General features: G+C 49.2%; 1 protein-coding gene across 5 annotated transcripts in view; it reads right to left on the minus strand.

Annotated features, from left to right (window-relative positions):
• The window catches only part of DDX31 (DEAD-box helicase 31), a 71455-nt gene that overhangs the window by 45948 nt on the left and 6997 nt on the right, over nt 1-18510 (minus strand). For 4 of the 5 annotated variants that reach the window (XM_086684376.1, XM_086684377.1, XM_086684379.1 and 1 more), the window contains exons 4-13: nt 18378-18421; nt 17188-17258; nt 16148-16212; nt 9824-9868; nt 8446-8487; nt 7658-7722; nt 5980-6099; nt 5767-5873; nt 4489-4724; nt 3498-3674 (exon numbers count right to left, since the gene is read on the minus strand). In XM_086684376.1, coding sequence (XP_086540502.1) covers nt 3498-3674; nt 4489-4724; nt 5767-5873; nt 5980-6099; nt 7658-7722; nt 8446-8487; nt 9824-9868; nt 16148-16212; nt 17188-17258; nt 18378-18421 — 972 coding nt within the window. The remainder of the gene's footprint in view (nt 1-3497; nt 3675-4488; nt 4725-5766; nt 5874-5979; nt 6100-7657; nt 7723-8445; nt 8488-9823; nt 9869-16147; nt 16213-17187; nt 17259-18377; nt 18422-18510) is intronic. The other variant, XM_086684380.1, reaches the window with a different exon arrangement.

Genomic DNA, 18510 nt, shown 5'->3' on the forward strand with positions numbered 1-18510 from the left:
GAACGGTGAGATCATGACCTGAGCCAAAGGTGGACCCTTCACTGAATGAGCCACCCAGGTGTCCCGGAAATTATATATATGTTTTAAGTCAGAGGAAGAAACTGAGATCACCCCAGCAAAGCAGGCCCCCGCCATGGGCAACACCCTTCGCAGGCACGTAAACACGTGTTTTCTCAAATGGCAGCGTGCTCCTTCCACTGCTACCACGCTGTCGTGTCAGAATACGGACCCCCTCCTGTGCCAATCGACACCCCGAATCACATCGCCTCTCGTGGCTACCGAGGCTTCAGCTGAATGGGCACCGTCGTCCAACACCCCATCCCTAGCAGCTGGGTTTGTCTCCAACTGTTCGCTCTGGCGCCCAATGTTGAGATAAACACCCTCCTAGAGTGTCTGCTGCGTATGTATTTAATTATCCCTTTGGGCTAAAACCCTAAAGGCAGTCCTGCCGCACCGAAGAGCGTCCGCTCGAGAGGCTTGCCGAGGGCACACTCGACGTGGGTTAAGTCACAGCACTGCGAGATGAGACTTGGCCGTGTCTGTCTGTCAGGGACAGGAAAAGGAATATAACCAAGCCACTAAAACTTGGAAAAAAGTGAGGTCTCACCTTCCCAGTGAGGTCTGGCCCAGCCACCGTGCCACTGGGGCGCACATCATTCTGGTCCTTCACCTGCATGTCATTCCGTCACGTAACTGGAACCTCCTGGCACACCTCACTTAGGACAGTGGGTAACGACAACCAGCACAACGAGGGCTACCAAGTCCCGGAGAGTGGCCTACGCCCCACGTGCCTGAACTTCACCCACTCTGCACGACAACCCTGGCAGTCGTACTATCACCACACCCATTTCCAGATGGAGACACTGAGGCACAGAAAGGTGGAGTCACTTCTTGCCCAAGGGACACACAGCAATACCCACACCCAGGGAGTCGTGTTCCAGAGCCAGTGCTCAGACCCTCAAGAGGACAGCTGGATTTGCCCAGCGTGCTGCACGCTCTTTGTAAGGGTCACTGTAGAGTCAAAATCAGAAAATAAATCAGAAAAGTTCATAAAAGCCTTTAAGACACATCCTACGAACGACGTAACACATTCAGCTTTGAGGTAAGGAGAAAATGACCAAACCCGGAGCTTTCCTCACAGCTGTCACGCAGCTACTTTTTTTTTTCTTTCCTTTTTTATGTTTATTTATGGGGTGCCTAGGTGGCTTAGCTGGTTGAGTGTCCGATTTGGGCTCAGGTCATGATCTCACAGCCTGGGAGTTCGGCCCCGTGTCGGGCTCTGTGCTGACGGCTCGGAGCCTAGAGCCTGCTTTGGATTCTGGGTCTCCCTCTCTCTCTGCCCCTCCCCAACTCATGTTCCCTGTCTCTCTCTCCCTCTCTCTCTCAAAAGTAAACATTAAAAAAATTGTTTTAAAATAATAAAGTTTATTTATTTTGAGACAGCAGGAGCAGGGGAGGGGCTTACTCTCTCAAAATAAACAAACATTAAAGATGAAATGTTTTATTTTAAAAAAAAATTTTTTTTTTTAACGTTTATTTATTTTTGAGACAGAGAGAGACAGAGCATGAACAGGGGAGGGGCAGAGAGAGAGGGAGACACAGAATCGGAAACAGGCTCCAGGCTCTGAGCTGTCAGCACAGAGCCCGACGTGGGGCTCGAACTCACGGACCGTGAGATCATGACCTGCGCAGGAGTTGGACGCCCAACCGACCGAGCCACCCAGGCGCCCCAAAGATGAAATGTTTTAAAACAAAACAGATCCCAGCAACTTTTCTCTAATGCTCATAAATGTGGTCAGGGTCACTTCGACCATCAAGGAGACCAAACCAAGGTCATGTAGAGCCGTGGCCAGGGTGACGAGCCAGGCAGACGGGACTGGGACTATTTTAGCTTAGCGTGGGACAAGACACTTGGCCAGTAACTTGAAATACAGAAATACTCCTTCCCACCTTCTGCCATGTCATGAGAAGGCCGGGAAGGCTAAACACTCACTAGACGAAATAAGCAGAACGCTAACCGTTCCGGAAAGAGACAGTAGTAATAATGGCACCTACGTTTGTGGAGCGCTCATGCACCAGGCCCCGTACTCAGCACATCATCTGCGTTGACTGAATGAACCTTCACACCAACCCCATCAAGTGAGTACCGCTATCACCTCCACTTTAGCGACACGCTTTCCTGAGGTCACACTGCCAGTAAAGGCAGAGCCAGGACGAGCGTGCAAGCAGCGCGTCCCAGAGCACACGGCTGTGAGCATCCTGCAAGACCAGTGCCCTCAGAAAGTGAGTCGATCGGACTGAGATCCTTTAACTACAGAGCCTTTTGCATGATCAATGCACATTCCTAGGTCCTTCTGAGTCCACACCCAGCTCCCTCATTGTCCTCACGCCCGCCTGGCACAAGGCCTCTGGCGAAGAAAGACCGAGAGGACGAGGCAACAAAGCTTTATCAAAAACGAAACGCTCTAAGTGGCATTAAATTACGGGATCAACAGAATCCACCGCATCAGGGCCCCTGAAGTTCGTAACATTCACAAGGGCCGGACGATTCAGGAAATTCCATCCGGTCCCGTGGGAAAGAAGAAGCTGGGTCCTTGAGTGACCTTGAGCACGCTCACTTTTCTGAGCCTGAACACTCTTAAATTATTAAACTGACAAAAGCGAGCACGAGAAGGGGGCTGGACCTGATGGCTTTAACGTCTCCCTCAGCTCTAAAGGTGTGTTTTTTACAAACTGGAGCTAGTCAAGCCTTGCTCCGATTCCTGGTTGTCCTTCCCTTGCCCTGACTGAGCGCCCGGTCACCTCCTTCCAGGACAAGATGGCTCCCACTAGCAGGGCCTGCTCGTCCGCCTTCCACGCCGGCGCGCGCCTCACCCGGCTCCCTGCCCATCGCCTGGACGGAACGAGGGCTGCGCCGCTCAGAACCTAAAACCGGGAGGCGTGACTGTCTCCCTCCTGAACGGCAGTATTACTCAGAGCCGAGACACAACTGAGACCCTGAAGCCCCTCGCCCAACCACGGTGTTAAGAGCGAAGGCGCTGTATCTTGTTGACAATGACAGCAGTCGCGCTCAGCAGTACCATATGGGAGCCACAATTTAGCTCCATTAATGCTCTTAATTTGAAGACATCAAGCCCTAATTACACACTGGGTACTAAAAAGGCAAAACCCTTCCCTGGTGCCAGCTACTTAGTGGTACTCTGTTGCCTTAACAGCTGGTTGAGGCAGACTCGGGCCAAGCCGGGCCGCGAGCTCTCTCAGGTGGAAGAGGGCAGCTCCCGGAGCAAGAACACCCGGGAACAAAAGACGCCCTTGCCCGCACCGACGCGGCCGTGCGATCTGTCCCCAGGTCCGGTGGGTCGCCCGCCCGCCCGAGGCTCGTCCCCTCCTCGCCCGGCGGAGTCCGAGGCGGAAGCCAGAGCCGACCCCGAGAGGCCACGTTCACGGTCGTCAGACTCGGGCCCGCTCCCACTCCCAGGGACGGGCGCGAAGCTCACCTCCTGCTCCATGTTGCCGTGCAGCCGCAGGAATTTGAATCTCGTGGAGGCAGATGGTGGCTGCCGTGACGCGGGGGCCCCTGAGCAGGCTGGCAGGGTCCGGAGGAAGAGGTGGTAATAGAACTCGACCAGCTCACAGCTCAAGAAAAAGATGATCATCTTCTGGTCTTTCTCAAACTACGTCGGTACCGAGGGGGAAAGAACCACCACATGTGTTTAAAATTAGGTGACCCTGAAACGAGTACTTCTCTAAAACAAGTAGTCGTGCTGGCCCGGACCTGGAAACCCAGATGACGGACAGCTTTGAATAATCAAAAAAAAAAAAAAAAAAAAAAAAGTACCACGATACAACATATGCTCCAAAGAGTAGATGACAGGAAAGTGACACGGCTACGACTTCGGCCAGGCTTCCCAAATCTGAGCAGCGCAGATGCGCCGTGGACCGAGGCCGTGCGCTCCCCTTCTTCCCACCCACCCGTGGCTCGCCACACGTGCCCCTGCCTGGCTGGGGCCCCGCAGGCGGTACCTCTGAAGCTTCCTCCTCGAGCCCCTACACCCACTACTTTCCCACACCCGAGAGGAAGTTATCACGTGCATCCAGCAAGCACAGAAATGCCCGAATTCTTAGAGACCAGGAGCACAGGCTCCCGTGTCTGCCGGTATGCAGCCGGTTTCTGCCACCTGTGATGCTCCTGGTCCTCCGTCCCAGCAGAGGATTCAGGTACACTTCATGTCGAATGTGACAGCTATCACTGACCTCTGGGTCTTTACCACAACCCCAGGATGGCTGACTGGTAAAGTCTGCATTTGAAACACAGTTACAGTGGAAAAATGTGTGTGTGTGTGTGTGTGTGTGTGCGCACGAGAGAGAGAGAGAGACAGAGAGAGAGAGAGACAGAGAGAGAGAGAGTGAGCATCCCTCAATTCACTGCTATCAACGCCAGACACAGAGAGAACAGGACCTTCTTCCCTCAACTGAGCTGGTCCCAACCTTGCACTTCTGCAGGATGAAGGCCGCCAGGGAGACGAGCTTCAGTTTGCTGGGAACCAGCGTCACATGCTGATCAAGACTTCCTGGAATCGCAAAGCTGTCCAGCTCATCGTCAGGTGGTAGAGGGGAAACCTCGGGAAGTGTGCCTCGCTCCGGGTCAGACTGCCCGTGGTGCTGATCCAGGACAGAAATCTGGACCGGATCGAGCAAGCTGATATCAGCCAGCCGCGTCACACCTTGGAGCAAAGGTGAGATAGGCAAACACTGTGAAACCAGTCCCGTGTGGGCACCCCACACCCCACGTCCCACGCTTATGAAGAAGCTCCTGTGGGCAATACCTGGGCAGCAAGATCTGCCCTCTGGTCAATCGGCGGGGGGGGGGGGGGGGGGGGGTGGGGAGGGAGGGGGCCACTGCTTCTACACCAGCATTTCTAAACTCTGGCCTAGGCAGGCCACTGAAAGGGACAGGAGCAGCTGTCTCCTCCCCACCCTGAAAGGATTCTACACTCAAGTAAGTTATGAAAACCCTGATAAAAGGGTGTCACGGGATTCCTTAATCACAGGGTGTTATGGGTTTACAAGGCTTCTCAGGATCTTTGCTGTGCTCGCATGCACCATGAATTTCTAAGACAAGGAAGAAATATGTGGCGTTTCCCAAACTTCTGAGCACAGAATCATGGACTTTCTCTTAAAATGAAGGTTACTTAAGACACACTTGGCGAACTGGTATGCGTGTGCTGCAACAGGGCCAGTTTAACAAGCCAGACCTGAGAACGTGACAGCGGGGCTGTGTTGTGTGGGTGACTCTGGTGGCTGTGACTTTTCCAAGCCGTAGGGCCCCATCTGTAAAGGAGAGCTCAGAACGTCCATCTCGTGAGGACGGAAAGACAGAAAGGAACTTAAAGAGGTTCAGGGCTCTTCAGCAGAAAGGTGGGCTGAGAACACTCACAATAAAAAGCTCACGAAGCCTCTGGGTAGACGGGAGTCAGCCGTCACCTTTCCTCTCACCCCGCCACGAGCACCGGGAACACTCGCCTTACAGAGACAGCTCTGGACCTGCCCTGCCCTTCCCCCCACACCCCGGGGAGCATGGCAGAGCCTTGCATGACTGGCAGAGGGAGGCTGGGCCTGCAGGGCAGGGGTCCGGAAAGGCAGTCCTTCAGGGACACCGCCCTCCTGACCCTCTATCCCCATCGCTGAGAACCACCGCGGGCAAACAACGCCCATCACATCTAGATCGTTCCTCTTAAGAACAAAGAGCGTGTCTTTTCAACCCACCTTCTGTGAGTGTGGCCGACAGCAACACGTTTTGTCGTTGCTGGCACTCGGCATTCACGGCATTGAGTATCACTGTGATGTCCTTTTCAAAACCCAAATCCAGGATTCTGTGGTTTCAAGAGAAGGGATTTGACTCCGCATGCCAAGTGAAGGCTGCAACAGAGCACAAACGGCTCGCTGCTCCTACCGTTCACGCTTCTGGGCGAGGCTCACCTGTCTGCTTCATCCAAAATCAGCCACCGTATCCGACTAAAATGAATGTTCTTTGTGGATTTGATATGATCCACCAGTCGCCCAGGAGTCGAGATAAGGATATTTATTCCTTTGCGGAGTCTGTTTAAAATTACATATCATAAAAGTAAATCAAATGGGGCTGTATCAACAGAAAACACAGGAAGAAGGCACAGGAGGCAGATTCATTTGTAGCACCAACGTGCACGGCTTGAAGTCACGGCAAACAGGATGACAAATGGATACGAAGATACATTTGAGTTTCCATTTCCCTCAAAGTTTCTCTTGTCTAGAAGGTGATTATTAAGATCCGACGTCGCATTAAAATCATAAATGCAGTAACTCTGAAAAGAATCTTTACTGTATAATCCGGTGCCCTTTACCTGGTTCGTGGATCCTTTCTAGGACATTCCAGAAAGATGGTCACCTAGCCTGTTCGTTCTTAAAGGTTTCTGCGCCATGGAAACTCCAGTCTAAATGAGTTACCGCAGGCCAATGTGGTCTAATGGCTAGAATGGTTTCTTATACTGAACCTTTGTTTGTAGCCTCCATACAACGGGCACCTAACTTTGTCCCACAGACTAGGGAGAGTAAATCTCAGTTCTTACTCCCAAACACCCTTTACTCCATATTTCCATAGCAATACAAGCTTCTAATTTTTAGCTGAGTGTATTTTCCAGCCTCTCTTGAAGTTTGGTCGTATGCCTATGTTCAAGCGATGGGATAAAAGAATATGCAAAAACCACAAATATCTCTGGAGGGAGGGGGGAGGATTATCTTTGTTCCCGCTGGCAGGGAACAAGATGTAATGGCTGGAGCTCTAGCAACTCGCTAAGACTATGGAGTACACTTAAAAACGGAAGCCTCACTTAATGGCACAAAAAGGCAGAAGGAACCTGGTTCCTGACACCAGAGCTTCATGCAGGCCCTGGATGCGTTACCGTCAGGCTTCTTAGATGTGAAAGGCAAATACAACCGCCATATTGTTTGTGCCACTGCTGTTTGTTGTTGTCGTTATTTACAGCTGAACCAAATCTAACCAATACCTTTAGGTTTCAAGTTTAGTATTTACTCCTCAGTTACAAACTACACACAGAGCTGGGTGTTACTACTAAGCGTTAAGCTACAATACAATAAAAATGTTTCAAAAAGAATCCAGACAATGTGGGATTTATCTGTGGCAACGTTTTCTCCTGAAATTACCCATCACCAGTTCCTATACAGAATTAGGAATCAGTGTTTTGGATATACAAAGCAAAGCGTAAAGCATTACATGTGAGTTTAGTATCTTGCCTTTGTAGAGCCAAATGACAAGCCCCCAGACTCCCAATGTGCACAAAAGAGAGTCACCGAGGGGGCTGGATACCAAACAAGGGGGACCAAGGGATGCTGGGCGGGGAGAGAGAATGTTAAGCGGGTGGGGACTATGGTTACCGACCACGTCGGAAGGGAACCTCTGTGGGCTCGTCGGTATTTCATAAGACAGCACCGCCTACAGGCGACAGGTCCCCGCTGCCTCAATCTGTCCCTCCGCTCTGGGACTAGGAAGCACAGAAGGAAACAAGACTCTCTCCAGGTTTAGAAGGACCAGGTCTCATTGAATAGGAAGGCAGAACAGACAGACTCAGACAGGACGGACCATAAACCAGGCTCCGCATACCTGGCCTTTTCGGATTTCTTCCTCTCTCCGCCCATGAGCACCCCAGGCACGATCCAGGTGAACGGCTACAGGAAGACACCAGATGAGAATCAGAGCAGAGCCCCCTTCCCTGCAGACACAGAGACCGAATCCAAGGTCTTCTCCCCTAAAGACGCTGGGAGGGAAGACCTAGGCTTCACTGCAGACGCTGTCACTGTGCAGATGCCATTCCCGGGCATCGCCCGCCCCAGTGACGGGCAACAGCCACTTAAGTCACAGCTCCGGAACTGGCTCCCGGTGCCGTGAGAGGAACAGAGGCTTTCTCAGGGATTCAAACAGCTTCTCTGCCTTGCCCCGTCGAGGCCGAGTGGAGAACACATTTGACCTAAGCACAGCCCTTCCTTACTCCCCACCCCTGACAGAAGGAAGGACAGATCAATTCTCGGCTTGGCAGGCGCTGGCTCTCCTTTCTTAAACCCGACGTGCAGCTTTCTGGTAGCTTTCCACGTGCTCACTTCGGTTATACCTGTGAGTCTCCACGCGCGCCTTGTTAGGGACTATGGTGAACACATTACAGGACTCTAAGCACCAGGCAACCCCAGTAATCTAAGCTAGAAATCGGCAGTTGGTCCACTTCGGATCAGTCAAAACCTACAAACTATACCTGGGGAGAGCTGAGACGCCCAAGCAACAAAGCGAAATTAAAATAATTCCTTGCTTTTTGAAAACAAAGGTAAGACTGGCAGACTTCTCTTTTCTCAAAAAGTCAGGAAAAAAAGGTAGAAAACTGGACTCGCGGCCCGCCTTACCTTAAGCAGTTTCTGGACAGTGTTGAAGCTTTGCAGAGCCAGCTGTGAGGAGTGAGCAGTTACAGATACTGAGCAAGGTTGTTCCCACCCGCCCCCCCTCCGCCCCCACCTCCCCAATCTTTTAAAAAAATTTAGACAACATGAAGTGATCAGATCCCAACCTGGACCTTAAGTTAAGATTTCAGGAAAAAAAAAAAAATCTGATCCACAGAATCTTCTCAGAGAATATACCTCGCTCTCAGACTACGTCCGAAAGCTGCCAGTTTGGAGACTTGGGCAGAGAGGCCGCGTCCATTCCTTGGACACACACAGAAACAGTGTTGTGTGCTCCCTCTGCTGGCTCAAATTCCCAGAGTGCCACACAGAGAACCACAAGCCTACGGTGCACGTGGATGGGGAAGCGTGCAGCATCGCCCTGGACGTGCCTCTCTTTAGGAAGAGAGGAAAACAGAACGTGCAGGAAGGAGTCACCTGAAGGAGCAATCGACAGGCGAGCCTCTGGGCACCTTGCTTTCAAGGTGGCGTCAGGTATCCTTCAAGTACGCCCCACGGAACACCGAGAGACGGTCACCCCCGAGTTTATTAAAGGAACAGAATCTAACAAGCCCAGTGGAGACCAGAGGAAGTGAAAATTAACGTAGGTTATAACCATTAACCACCATAAGAAAGCCTCAACACAATCCCTTTATCCAAGCGCATGTACAGAGTTCCCACATGCTTAGTATTCACGACGCGTCCCAGGGAAGTAGCAAGTTTGCCGCTGTGAAAATTTAAATAGCTCCACGCCTGCTCCTTCCCAGGACTGAGCTGAGAAAGGGCACTGCAGGCTGTGTAAGGCTGTGTTAACAGGCTGACTGGAAACCTCCATCTCCGCGATCAACTCTCCGCAAGGAAGTGATTAGCATTTGATAGAGAAAACCGGTGCCCTAATCTACACTTGCCTCCGTAGGCAAATAAACTAGATCAGACAGAAGAAAAACGTCGAGAAGCTTAACTTGCAAGAACACGTAAAATTCTTGGTACCGTGGCCTCTTTTTAAAAAAGTTCACTTTAGGGCTGACTGCTCTAATTTTTAATTAAGCTATAAAAGAAACAAAAAAGTCTGAAAATGTCATTATTTTAATTCCTTTTAAAAGGACAGAGGCTTATCGTGTCATTCGTTTCTAGACACCAGGGAAATGCTTTTCCATACTCAGCTTATGATTTTCACAGAGTCTTTGAATTTTTCTCCTTAACAGGAACCAGAGGGATGGTCCCAGGCCAAGGGAAGGGTGCAGCAGGGAGAAAAATGGTAAAACCCACTTTTAAATTCGAACGGGTCTTACTCTCAGAAGGAAAGCACTTGCTCAAAAGGCGTCCTGACAGTGAGGCTGCTTACCTCTCTCGTTGGCACCAGCACCAGGGCATAGGGGCCATCACTGCGCTGTGGACACAGAAGGAAAGAAACGCCATGAGTCAATGAACGAAGGTCACGGGACTCCGGTGGACAGAACCCAAGGGCGGCCGCTCGCAAACATCAGAAGCGTCTCATGAGAGAAGGGGACGACGATGCCCACTGCTCTTCTCATGCAACCTTGTTCTAAAGGTTCTGCCTCGGGGCGCCTGGGTGGCTCAGTCGGTTGGGCGTCCAACTTCGGTTCAGGTCACGATCTCACGGTTCATGAGTTCGAGCCCCGCGTCGGGCTCTGTGCTGACTGCTCGGAGCCTGGAGCCCGCTTCGGATTCTGCGTCTCCCTCTCTCTCTGCCCCTAAACCACTCGCATTCTGTCTCTGTTTCTCTCAGAAATAAATAAACATTAAAAAAAAGTTTTTTTAAAGGTTCTGCCCCATGCGGTCAGACAAGAGAAAGAAAATACGTATAAAACTGGAAAGTAGGAGACAAAACAGTCATTATTAGATGACAGTTTATCCTAACAAACAAAACAAAAATCTACTACAAGAAAAGACAACTCAGTCAAGTAGCTGAATGCAAACTTAATACACACAAATTACAGCCTTCTGACATAAAAAAGTTAGAAAATACAATGGAGGGGGGAATCACCCAAGAGCAGCAGCAGGAACAACAGGAAGGCTGACAAAAAATGTACAAAATGCTTGTGACAGAAACTGTAAAACCCTTCTGAGGAGCATAAAGTAAAATGTGAATAAATGGGAAACCATATCCTATTCTTGGATAAGATGGCTCCTTATCACAAATGAGCCAATTGTAAGTCAACCCATTAACGTAACGCGACCCTAAGAAAGCTGCCACATATACACACGCGCATATAAAATAACACATATGGACAAGCTGACTTCAAAGTTCCTATGAAAAATCAACGTGCAAGAATAACCAAAACATGTCCGAAAAACAACAGATGTTAAAACGATTTAGAACTACCATAATATAAATAATGGACAGCAGCATACAGAGATCACAGCAGCAAACCGAGTCTAGAACAGAATCAAATACATGCAGAATTGTATGAAATAAGGTGCATTTTGCATCAGTAGAGAAAAGATAAATTGTTCAGAGACTTCACAGGCAAACAAAGTTAGAGAAGTAAAGTTGGAATTAAGTTGGCCATTTTCTAGATGACATAAATCTCAGAAACTATACAACATCAATACGTTTTATAACATAAAAACTTTTAACTTTAGAATGGGCAAACAGTGACTAAATAAAATCAAGTAATAAACGGCAAAACGAGGGGAGAGAAAGGGCCAGCTTCCTTAGTTCACAAAAGGCCTATAATTCAATGAAAAAATGAAAACAAAAAAGACCACAAGGACTTATATAGAAAAATGGAGACAGGACACAAGTAGCTAATTTATGGACGTGAGAATTCAAGACATGGCTTTTACACATGCAAAGAGATGCTCAACTCCACTGTCAAATGAGCAAAACTTAAGCAGCCGATGGTGTCACTAGGGCACGGGTGAGCAGGGACTCCTGTACCGCCGTGGGGAGAGCGCAAAGTGGCTTAACCCATTCGAAGTTCAGTGCGGGGGGGCGGGGCGCCTGGGTGGCTCGGTGGGTTAAGCATCTGGCTTCCGCTCAGGTCATGATCTCACGGTTCGTGAGTTCGAGCCCCACACAGGGTGAGGTTCATGAGCTTGAGCCCCACTTCTCTCTCTGCCCCTCACTCACTTGCACCCCCCCTCTCTCTCTCTCAAAAAAAAAAATAATAAAAAAAAATAATAAAGTTCAATTGTGGCATTATCCACCGAATGAAAATGCCGCTCCCACTGTCAGTGTATCTTTAAAAGATACACCCGTAAGTGTACGTAAAAAAGTAAACTATTTTACAGACTGTATTTGTAACAGTCTCGTTTGTAGTGAAATACTGGATGGAAGGGAAGTCCTACCAGTGAGGGGCTGACGCCCTAACTCGGGGTACCCCCATGCAGTGGGACACCAGACGGCCGTGAAAAAACAAGGCACGTGGGCACGGTACTGCTAAGAAGCCATCCCAAAGCGTGTTAAGTGAGCACCAACTAGCAAGGCACAAACATCATGTACAGCAAGCAACCTCCTGTGTTATCGCCCCAAACACAACAGAAAGAAACACAGAAGCTCTGGCTGAGGGGGAAGGGGCCTGTGCGCCCCCGCACTCGCTCTCTCTGCAGAGACCAGCCCTGGGAGGGCCACCAGACGAGCACAAGGGCATCGCGTCCCCAGAGAGCCCTGCCATGCGGGCGACAGGGACTGTGAGGACTGACTTCTCACCGTGTATTTTTTGGTACTCTTTTAATCTTGTAACGCGTACACTGTATCTAAAAATATACGTGTAAAAAAACCCAAAAAGTACCCTGAGAAAGGCCCCAAAGTCAGTGGTGACTTGCACCTCCAAAGTGCTCACAGACACTCAGGACTTAATCAAAACCGTGTCAGGGCAGAAGCTAAGCGTGGATTTAGAACAGGTTCAATTACAAGTATGGATTTCATGTTTTGCATTGGAAACATTTACCCACGAGGAGGAAAGGATTTGGAACTCAAACTAGAGCCGCCTATCCTCGACGTCAAGTCTGCAAGGCTGCGCTGAGGCCCAGGCAAGAACGGTAAACATGTTAGTACAACGGTATCAGCGTGCCACAGTGTGACGTTACGAGATTCTGACATTTCAAAAGGTGTTACTACATACAGAAGAAGAAAGAAAAATCAATTCCTCGCAGGGCAGAAGTGAGCAAAGAAGGATGGTTGTGTTGTTTAAAAAAAAAAAAAAAAAAAAAAAAAAAATCAGAGCCCAAATAACTGAAAGAGCGAAAACACAGAAAGCCAATCCGTTCTCATTCCATCGCCAAAGTAATTTAAGACTCTGCTGGGTGCCTTGAGCTTCCTGCTCCCTCCAGATCGGTTTTTTACAGGTCAAATCATTTCACAATGAACTCCAAGGGTCCCAATTGAATATTACTTGAAACGAGTGAATTAAATTTGAGCTTAGAGAACTCCTTCTACAGAAAACTTCAGTCTTGAATAGAATGAGCCGTTACTGACATTAAAATACACGCAGCAAAGAAAAACCACCACGTGGCTTGTGAACGTCTCTGTAGAGCAGCAGAGAAAATCACTGCCTTGCAATCCGGCCCCGCGCCCACGTGGTGACGCTTCCGAAGCGTCCGCGTGCGTCAGCTCGGAAGCTCGCGGCAACCCTGGCGGACACGCGCGCTGCCTTCGGCTCCACCCCACCGGTGACGTCACTGAGGCACAGAGGGATGGACCGATTTGCCCGAGGACACACTCAGACCCAGGACGCCACCTGCCTCAGGTACGTGATCCCACCTCTCTTGTCCTCGGTCCACGGGCCTATGAGACGAGACGGTGGGGCTGGAACCACAGGACCCGTTCCGGCTCAAATAGTCCCAAGCTCTTCAACGATACGTGTGTAAATAACAACCCGCTGCTCTCAGGGAACTGTCCTAACACGTATAAACGGATGAGACTTTACCACGTCGTTGCAATACTTGGCCTTTCCTCTCCAGCTGGGTAGCGTACAACGCCAAGTCCTTTGTATGAATTATCTTACTGTGAGGTGCCCAATGGGAAGAAAACATCGGTCACCTGTAGGAAATACATTCCTCACTCATCCACGTCAGAGGAAATCGGTATCAGCAGTTCAAGTATCTTTCTTGTCTCTTCACACGCGCGCACACACACAGTACTATTTATGCAGCCAGATCATCCAGTGCATACTGTTTTATCCTCTGCCCTTTTTTTTTTTTTTTAACATTTATTTATTTTTGGGACAGAGAGAGACAGAGCATGAACGGGGGAGGGGCAGAGAGAGAGGGAGACACAGAATCGGAAACAGGCTCCAGGCTCTGAGCCATCAGCGCAGAGCCCGACGCGGGGCTCGAACTCACGGACCGCGAGATCGTGACCTGGCTGAAGTCGGACGCTTAACCGACTGCGCCACCCAGGCGCCCCTATCCTCTGCCCTTTTTAAAAAAAAATTTTTTTTAAACGTTTATTTATTTTTGAGACAGAGAGAGACAGAGCGTGAATAGGGGAGGAGCAGAGAGAGAGGGAGACACAGAATCCGAAACAGGCTCCAGGCTCTGAGCTGTCAGCAGAGCCTGACGTGGGGCTCGAACTCACGGACCGCGAGATCATGACCTGAGCCAAAGTCGGACGCTCAACGGACTGAGCCACCCAGGCACCCCTCCTCTGCCCTTTTTTGATTAACATGTAAAAACACCTGTCAAGTTCACAAAGAGTAACTGAAAAAAATACCAGTTTTAATGGCTATGTAAGGTTTCATCACTTGGATGTTGTATAGGATTTCGGGGTTTTTTTTTTTTTTTTATTTCTTTTTAATCTTTACTTTTTTTTTCAAGAGAGAGACAGCGAGCGAGCGAGCAAGCACGAGTGGAAAAGGAACAGAGAGAGGGAGACACAGAATCCGGAGCAGGCTCCAGGCTCTGAGCTGTCAGCACAGAGCCCGACGTGGGGCTCGAACTCAGACTGCGAGATCATGACCTGAGCTGAAGTTGGATGCTCAACCGACTGAGCCGAAGTCGGATGCTCAACCGACTGAGCCACCCAGGCACCCTGGACTTCGGTTTTATTGATTTAAAATTATGTAAATAAGTTTTAAGTAAAATTTAAATATTCACTTTGAAATGAATTTAAGCTTACAAAAAAATTACACAGATTATACGAAGAACTCTCTTATATCCTGCTCCCAGCTTCCTTAGGCAGTATCGATTCTCAAAATCCCAGTACAAGGATCAAACCCAGGAAATCAACGCTGATAAGCTACTATGAGTGAATCTATCTACAAACTGTATTCCGGTCTCACTGACTGACTTACTAACGTCCTTTCCCCAGACTAGAATCCGATTCAGAACCACGTGGTTGCATTTGGCCACTACGTCTCCTTCACCTCTTTTGACCAGGGGCAGTTCTTCAGCATTTCTTTATATTTATTTTGTTTTGTTCTTCTGTGACCATAATGCTTTTGAAGAGCAATGGTCAGTCACGTTGCAGAACATCTCTTGATTTGGGTTCGTCTGATGCTTGCTCATGATTAAATTTGGGCCAGAAAGCCACAGAAGGGACGTCGTGTCCTCTGGGCACCTATCTGGAGGGAGGTGCGTGAGGTGAGCGCATCTGTGCACTGGTGATGCCCACGCTGACCACCGGGGTGAAGGCGGTGACAGCCACTTCCCCATCGTAGAATTACTGTCTTCCCCTTTGGGACTAAGAGGGGTCTTGCAGGGAGATGCTTGGAGACCCAGTAAACCTCCCAGTTTTCATGCCGCTTTCGTCCACTCCTTTCAGGGCGTGCCGATCCCTGTGGGGGCGGTACAACCAAGGCACCTGCCAGATGGCGACATTCTACTTCCGTCACTTCTGTGGATGTCCGGAGGAAGTCTACTGGAAGGAAGGCCTTTCCTTCTCCCGTTTCTCTATTTATTCAGTAACTGATTTGTATCCGTTTGTCCTGGTGGGTATAGGTTTTAGCCTCTGGGCTGCAAACCAATGCTATCGCTACTTGTGTAGTCCCTCGGTACCAGGTAGGCTTGGTCCACGCCTAACTCTGTGTGTTCACACCGAGAAGAAAAGTAACCAACCAGCTCTTCTCAGCTGCTTGTGCACCCACCTCACCTCCTATTTCAGGTCTCGCCCTGTCCTTCCTACTGAGGATAACCAGGGACATATCTGTGGGACTCTGGGCGGGGTTTTGAGATGATGCCTGCGCCTCCGGAGCCTGGCAGTTAACTGGCCTCCTGGGGAACCCAATTCTGGCCCCTTTGGCCCAAACGTAACTAAATGTGCCTCCCAACTAAAGACAAGACTCCACCATTGTTCCCTAGCCTCCATTTCTTTCTGTAAAATTAGATGAACAGAAATACCTGTAACTCGTTGGGCCTGGGGAGGTGGGGGGGGGGGGGGGCGGCGGCGGCTAGGATTTGAGAAGATGACACTTTGGCAAAGCATCCGGCACAGTGTATGACACACAAGGAGCATTGATTTTACAAACGCTCCCTGTTGGATGTGCTGTGATGATTACAAAATACAGTTATTCTATTCTACTCTGGGCACAGTCTTCAGATGCAACATGTTTGTAGGACATAAACATCAGTGAATGAATTAAAAAAGAGGCAAGAAAACAACGCTAACTGAAAACAGAGTCTTTTGGTCCCAGTGGTCCTGCTTTGGTTCAGTTCCATGGTTGCTTATGTAACATGAGCAGTAAAAGAAACACACTATACTCACCTGTATTTTTGATTTCATTGCTTGAAGAGACTGGACCACAGGGATACAGTAGGCAAGCGTTTTACCTTTTAAAAAAGTACAGAAGCAGTTAAAATCACAGCCCCTAGAAGATGGAGGGAGGGCGAAGACAGTAAAGAAAATGGTCTCTGCTATCTTTGGGCAGCACTAAAAGCCAGGGACAGGAAAAGTGTTAAGTCCTACAACCAAGAGCGGTAAAGACAGCATCTGCCCCCCTGCCATGACTCCCAATTTTGCTCTGTGAATGCACTACTTCCAAAAACACCCTGCAGCTTCAGCAACTTTCTCCAGCCAAGAAGGGAGACACTGACACATTTCCCAAGTTACACAAAAGCTCAACTGGATGACTGTCCTTCAAAGCCAGAAAACTCCTCCTCTAAAGTCATCCTTAATCACTCAAATGAGCCTCCTGGTCAAGTGAATGATGTGGGCAGCACCGAGGTGTTTAGAAGCCAGTCTGAACCCCAGAGCTAGCCTCTATAGACCAGGAAGAAACCAAGGAATGGCAAAAGCCACCAGGCGGGTGGCTGAGCTGGGGGGAGTGGAGAACAGCTGATTAGCCCCATGCAGGGCACAAGAGGGTCACAAGAACACGTCTACAGACAATGTGGAAGAAGCAAAATCTGTGCTCCACGTTGCAGCAAAACAACTAGCATCCAATCAGTGCGTGCTCATGTTGAACCATGCTTTATTCTAAGAAACTATTTATCCCCCACTGGAGGGAGGACGGGCAGCTCGAGCCACAGACGGTGGACTGGGCAGAGCCCTGACAGAGGCTCTGCAGAGCGAGAGCAGAACCTGGCCACGTCCGGATCACTCCTGATCACAGCACCATCAGCCACCCCCTTCCTTTCGCCGCAAGAACAAATTCAGGGCCCTAATCAAGAGAAGCATGGCCTCCCCTCCTCCCCCCAGAAAGCAAAGCAGCCGCCACCACAGACAGCCATCTCGCTACGTGACCTACAAGGTGACTGTGGCCTTGGTATCGGGGCAAGAAGGACAGAAGTTAAATGATGACTGACCTGAGCCCGTCTGAGACCTCACCAGAGCATCTCTGCCCTCCAGCAACACGGGAATACTTTGCTTCTGAACGCTTGGGCCACCCAAAAGAGAGAACACATGCTCGTATGTAATGTTTTACCCTGTCGTGTTTACAGGCAGAGAAGCGGGACACACAGATCGCAACCGCCCCCACGCGTCGCTTGTCTGCCAACTGCCACCCTGGAGTATCGAGACATTCGAGCGAAGCTGCTGAGGAGCTTCTGACGGCTGGAGGAGTAAAACCTCAATTAAATTTCTGGAACTCAGTTGAAAATGCTGAGGCAAGCCAGAGCCTGGCCATTCTGGCAGACTGATTTAAAAAAAAAAAAAACAAAAACAAAGGGACAGGCGTGGTGACAAGCTGGAGCTACCACGAGAGCATAGCACACATGCACCTGCCTCCCGTGGCAGACGTTGTGGAAAGAGTCCCACGCCAAAGGGTACAAGAAATCTTGTGAGCCATCCTGATAGCCTGGAGCTCTTCTCACTCTCCAGAAAACCAAGGTGCACTAGGATGTGTCCACATGTGCATTTAAAAACAAACAACAAAAAGGGCACAGAATTCATTTAAATTTGGTTGATGAAACTGAATAAAAAAATTGGGGAGGGGGCTCCTTATTTCACTCTTCAATACTCATCAATTTGCACCTATAAGTAAAATGTGATGACTAATAAAATGTAAACACGCATAGGTGCTCACAAAAAGGAAGTTCACCTCTGCTCTACGCCTTTTACTGTTCCGTTTTCCAGAACCGTCACTATTAAACATCCAAAAAATTTTTTCAATATCCCACTCTATCCAATCAAATACCTACTCCTGTCTTTTTGGTTGCCTCTAATTCTTACTAGTAAACAATGACATGAGAAATTCTGCATCGTGGACATGTTATTCTCAGGCAAGCATGGACGGCAGCAGGATCACATGGAGACCAGCATCTGGACCAGTTTAGAGCTGAGAACAGAAGTAGATGGGGACTCAGCCTCTCCATTTAACAAGTGAGGGAACGGAGTGGCTAAGTGATGTGTCAGGCCCTCGATGGGCAGCAATCTGGCAGTGTTCTCTAACACCAAGACAAAATGTGCTCTGTATGCCACAGATAATTCAGATCTCATCTGGTTATAGCCATCCAAGTTTTAAGAAAATCAAGACTGGCCTCGAACCCTTCCTTACCTGGTCATGCTAGTCATGTTTAAGACCGTATTTATCGTGGAAATCTAAAAGAGAAAACAAAAAATAAATATTTTTAACTTCTGACTTTTTGGTAAAAACCTATTTAATGAAAAAAGAAGATACTGGGAAAAAA

The sequence above is a fragment of the Puma concolor genome, chromosome D4, assembly GCF_028749965.1.
Source record: "Puma concolor isolate L17-30 chromosome D4, mPumCon1.1.hap2, whole genome shotgun sequence".
Classification (NCBI taxonomy): domain Eukaryota; kingdom Metazoa; phylum Chordata; class Mammalia; order Carnivora; family Felidae; genus Puma; species Puma concolor.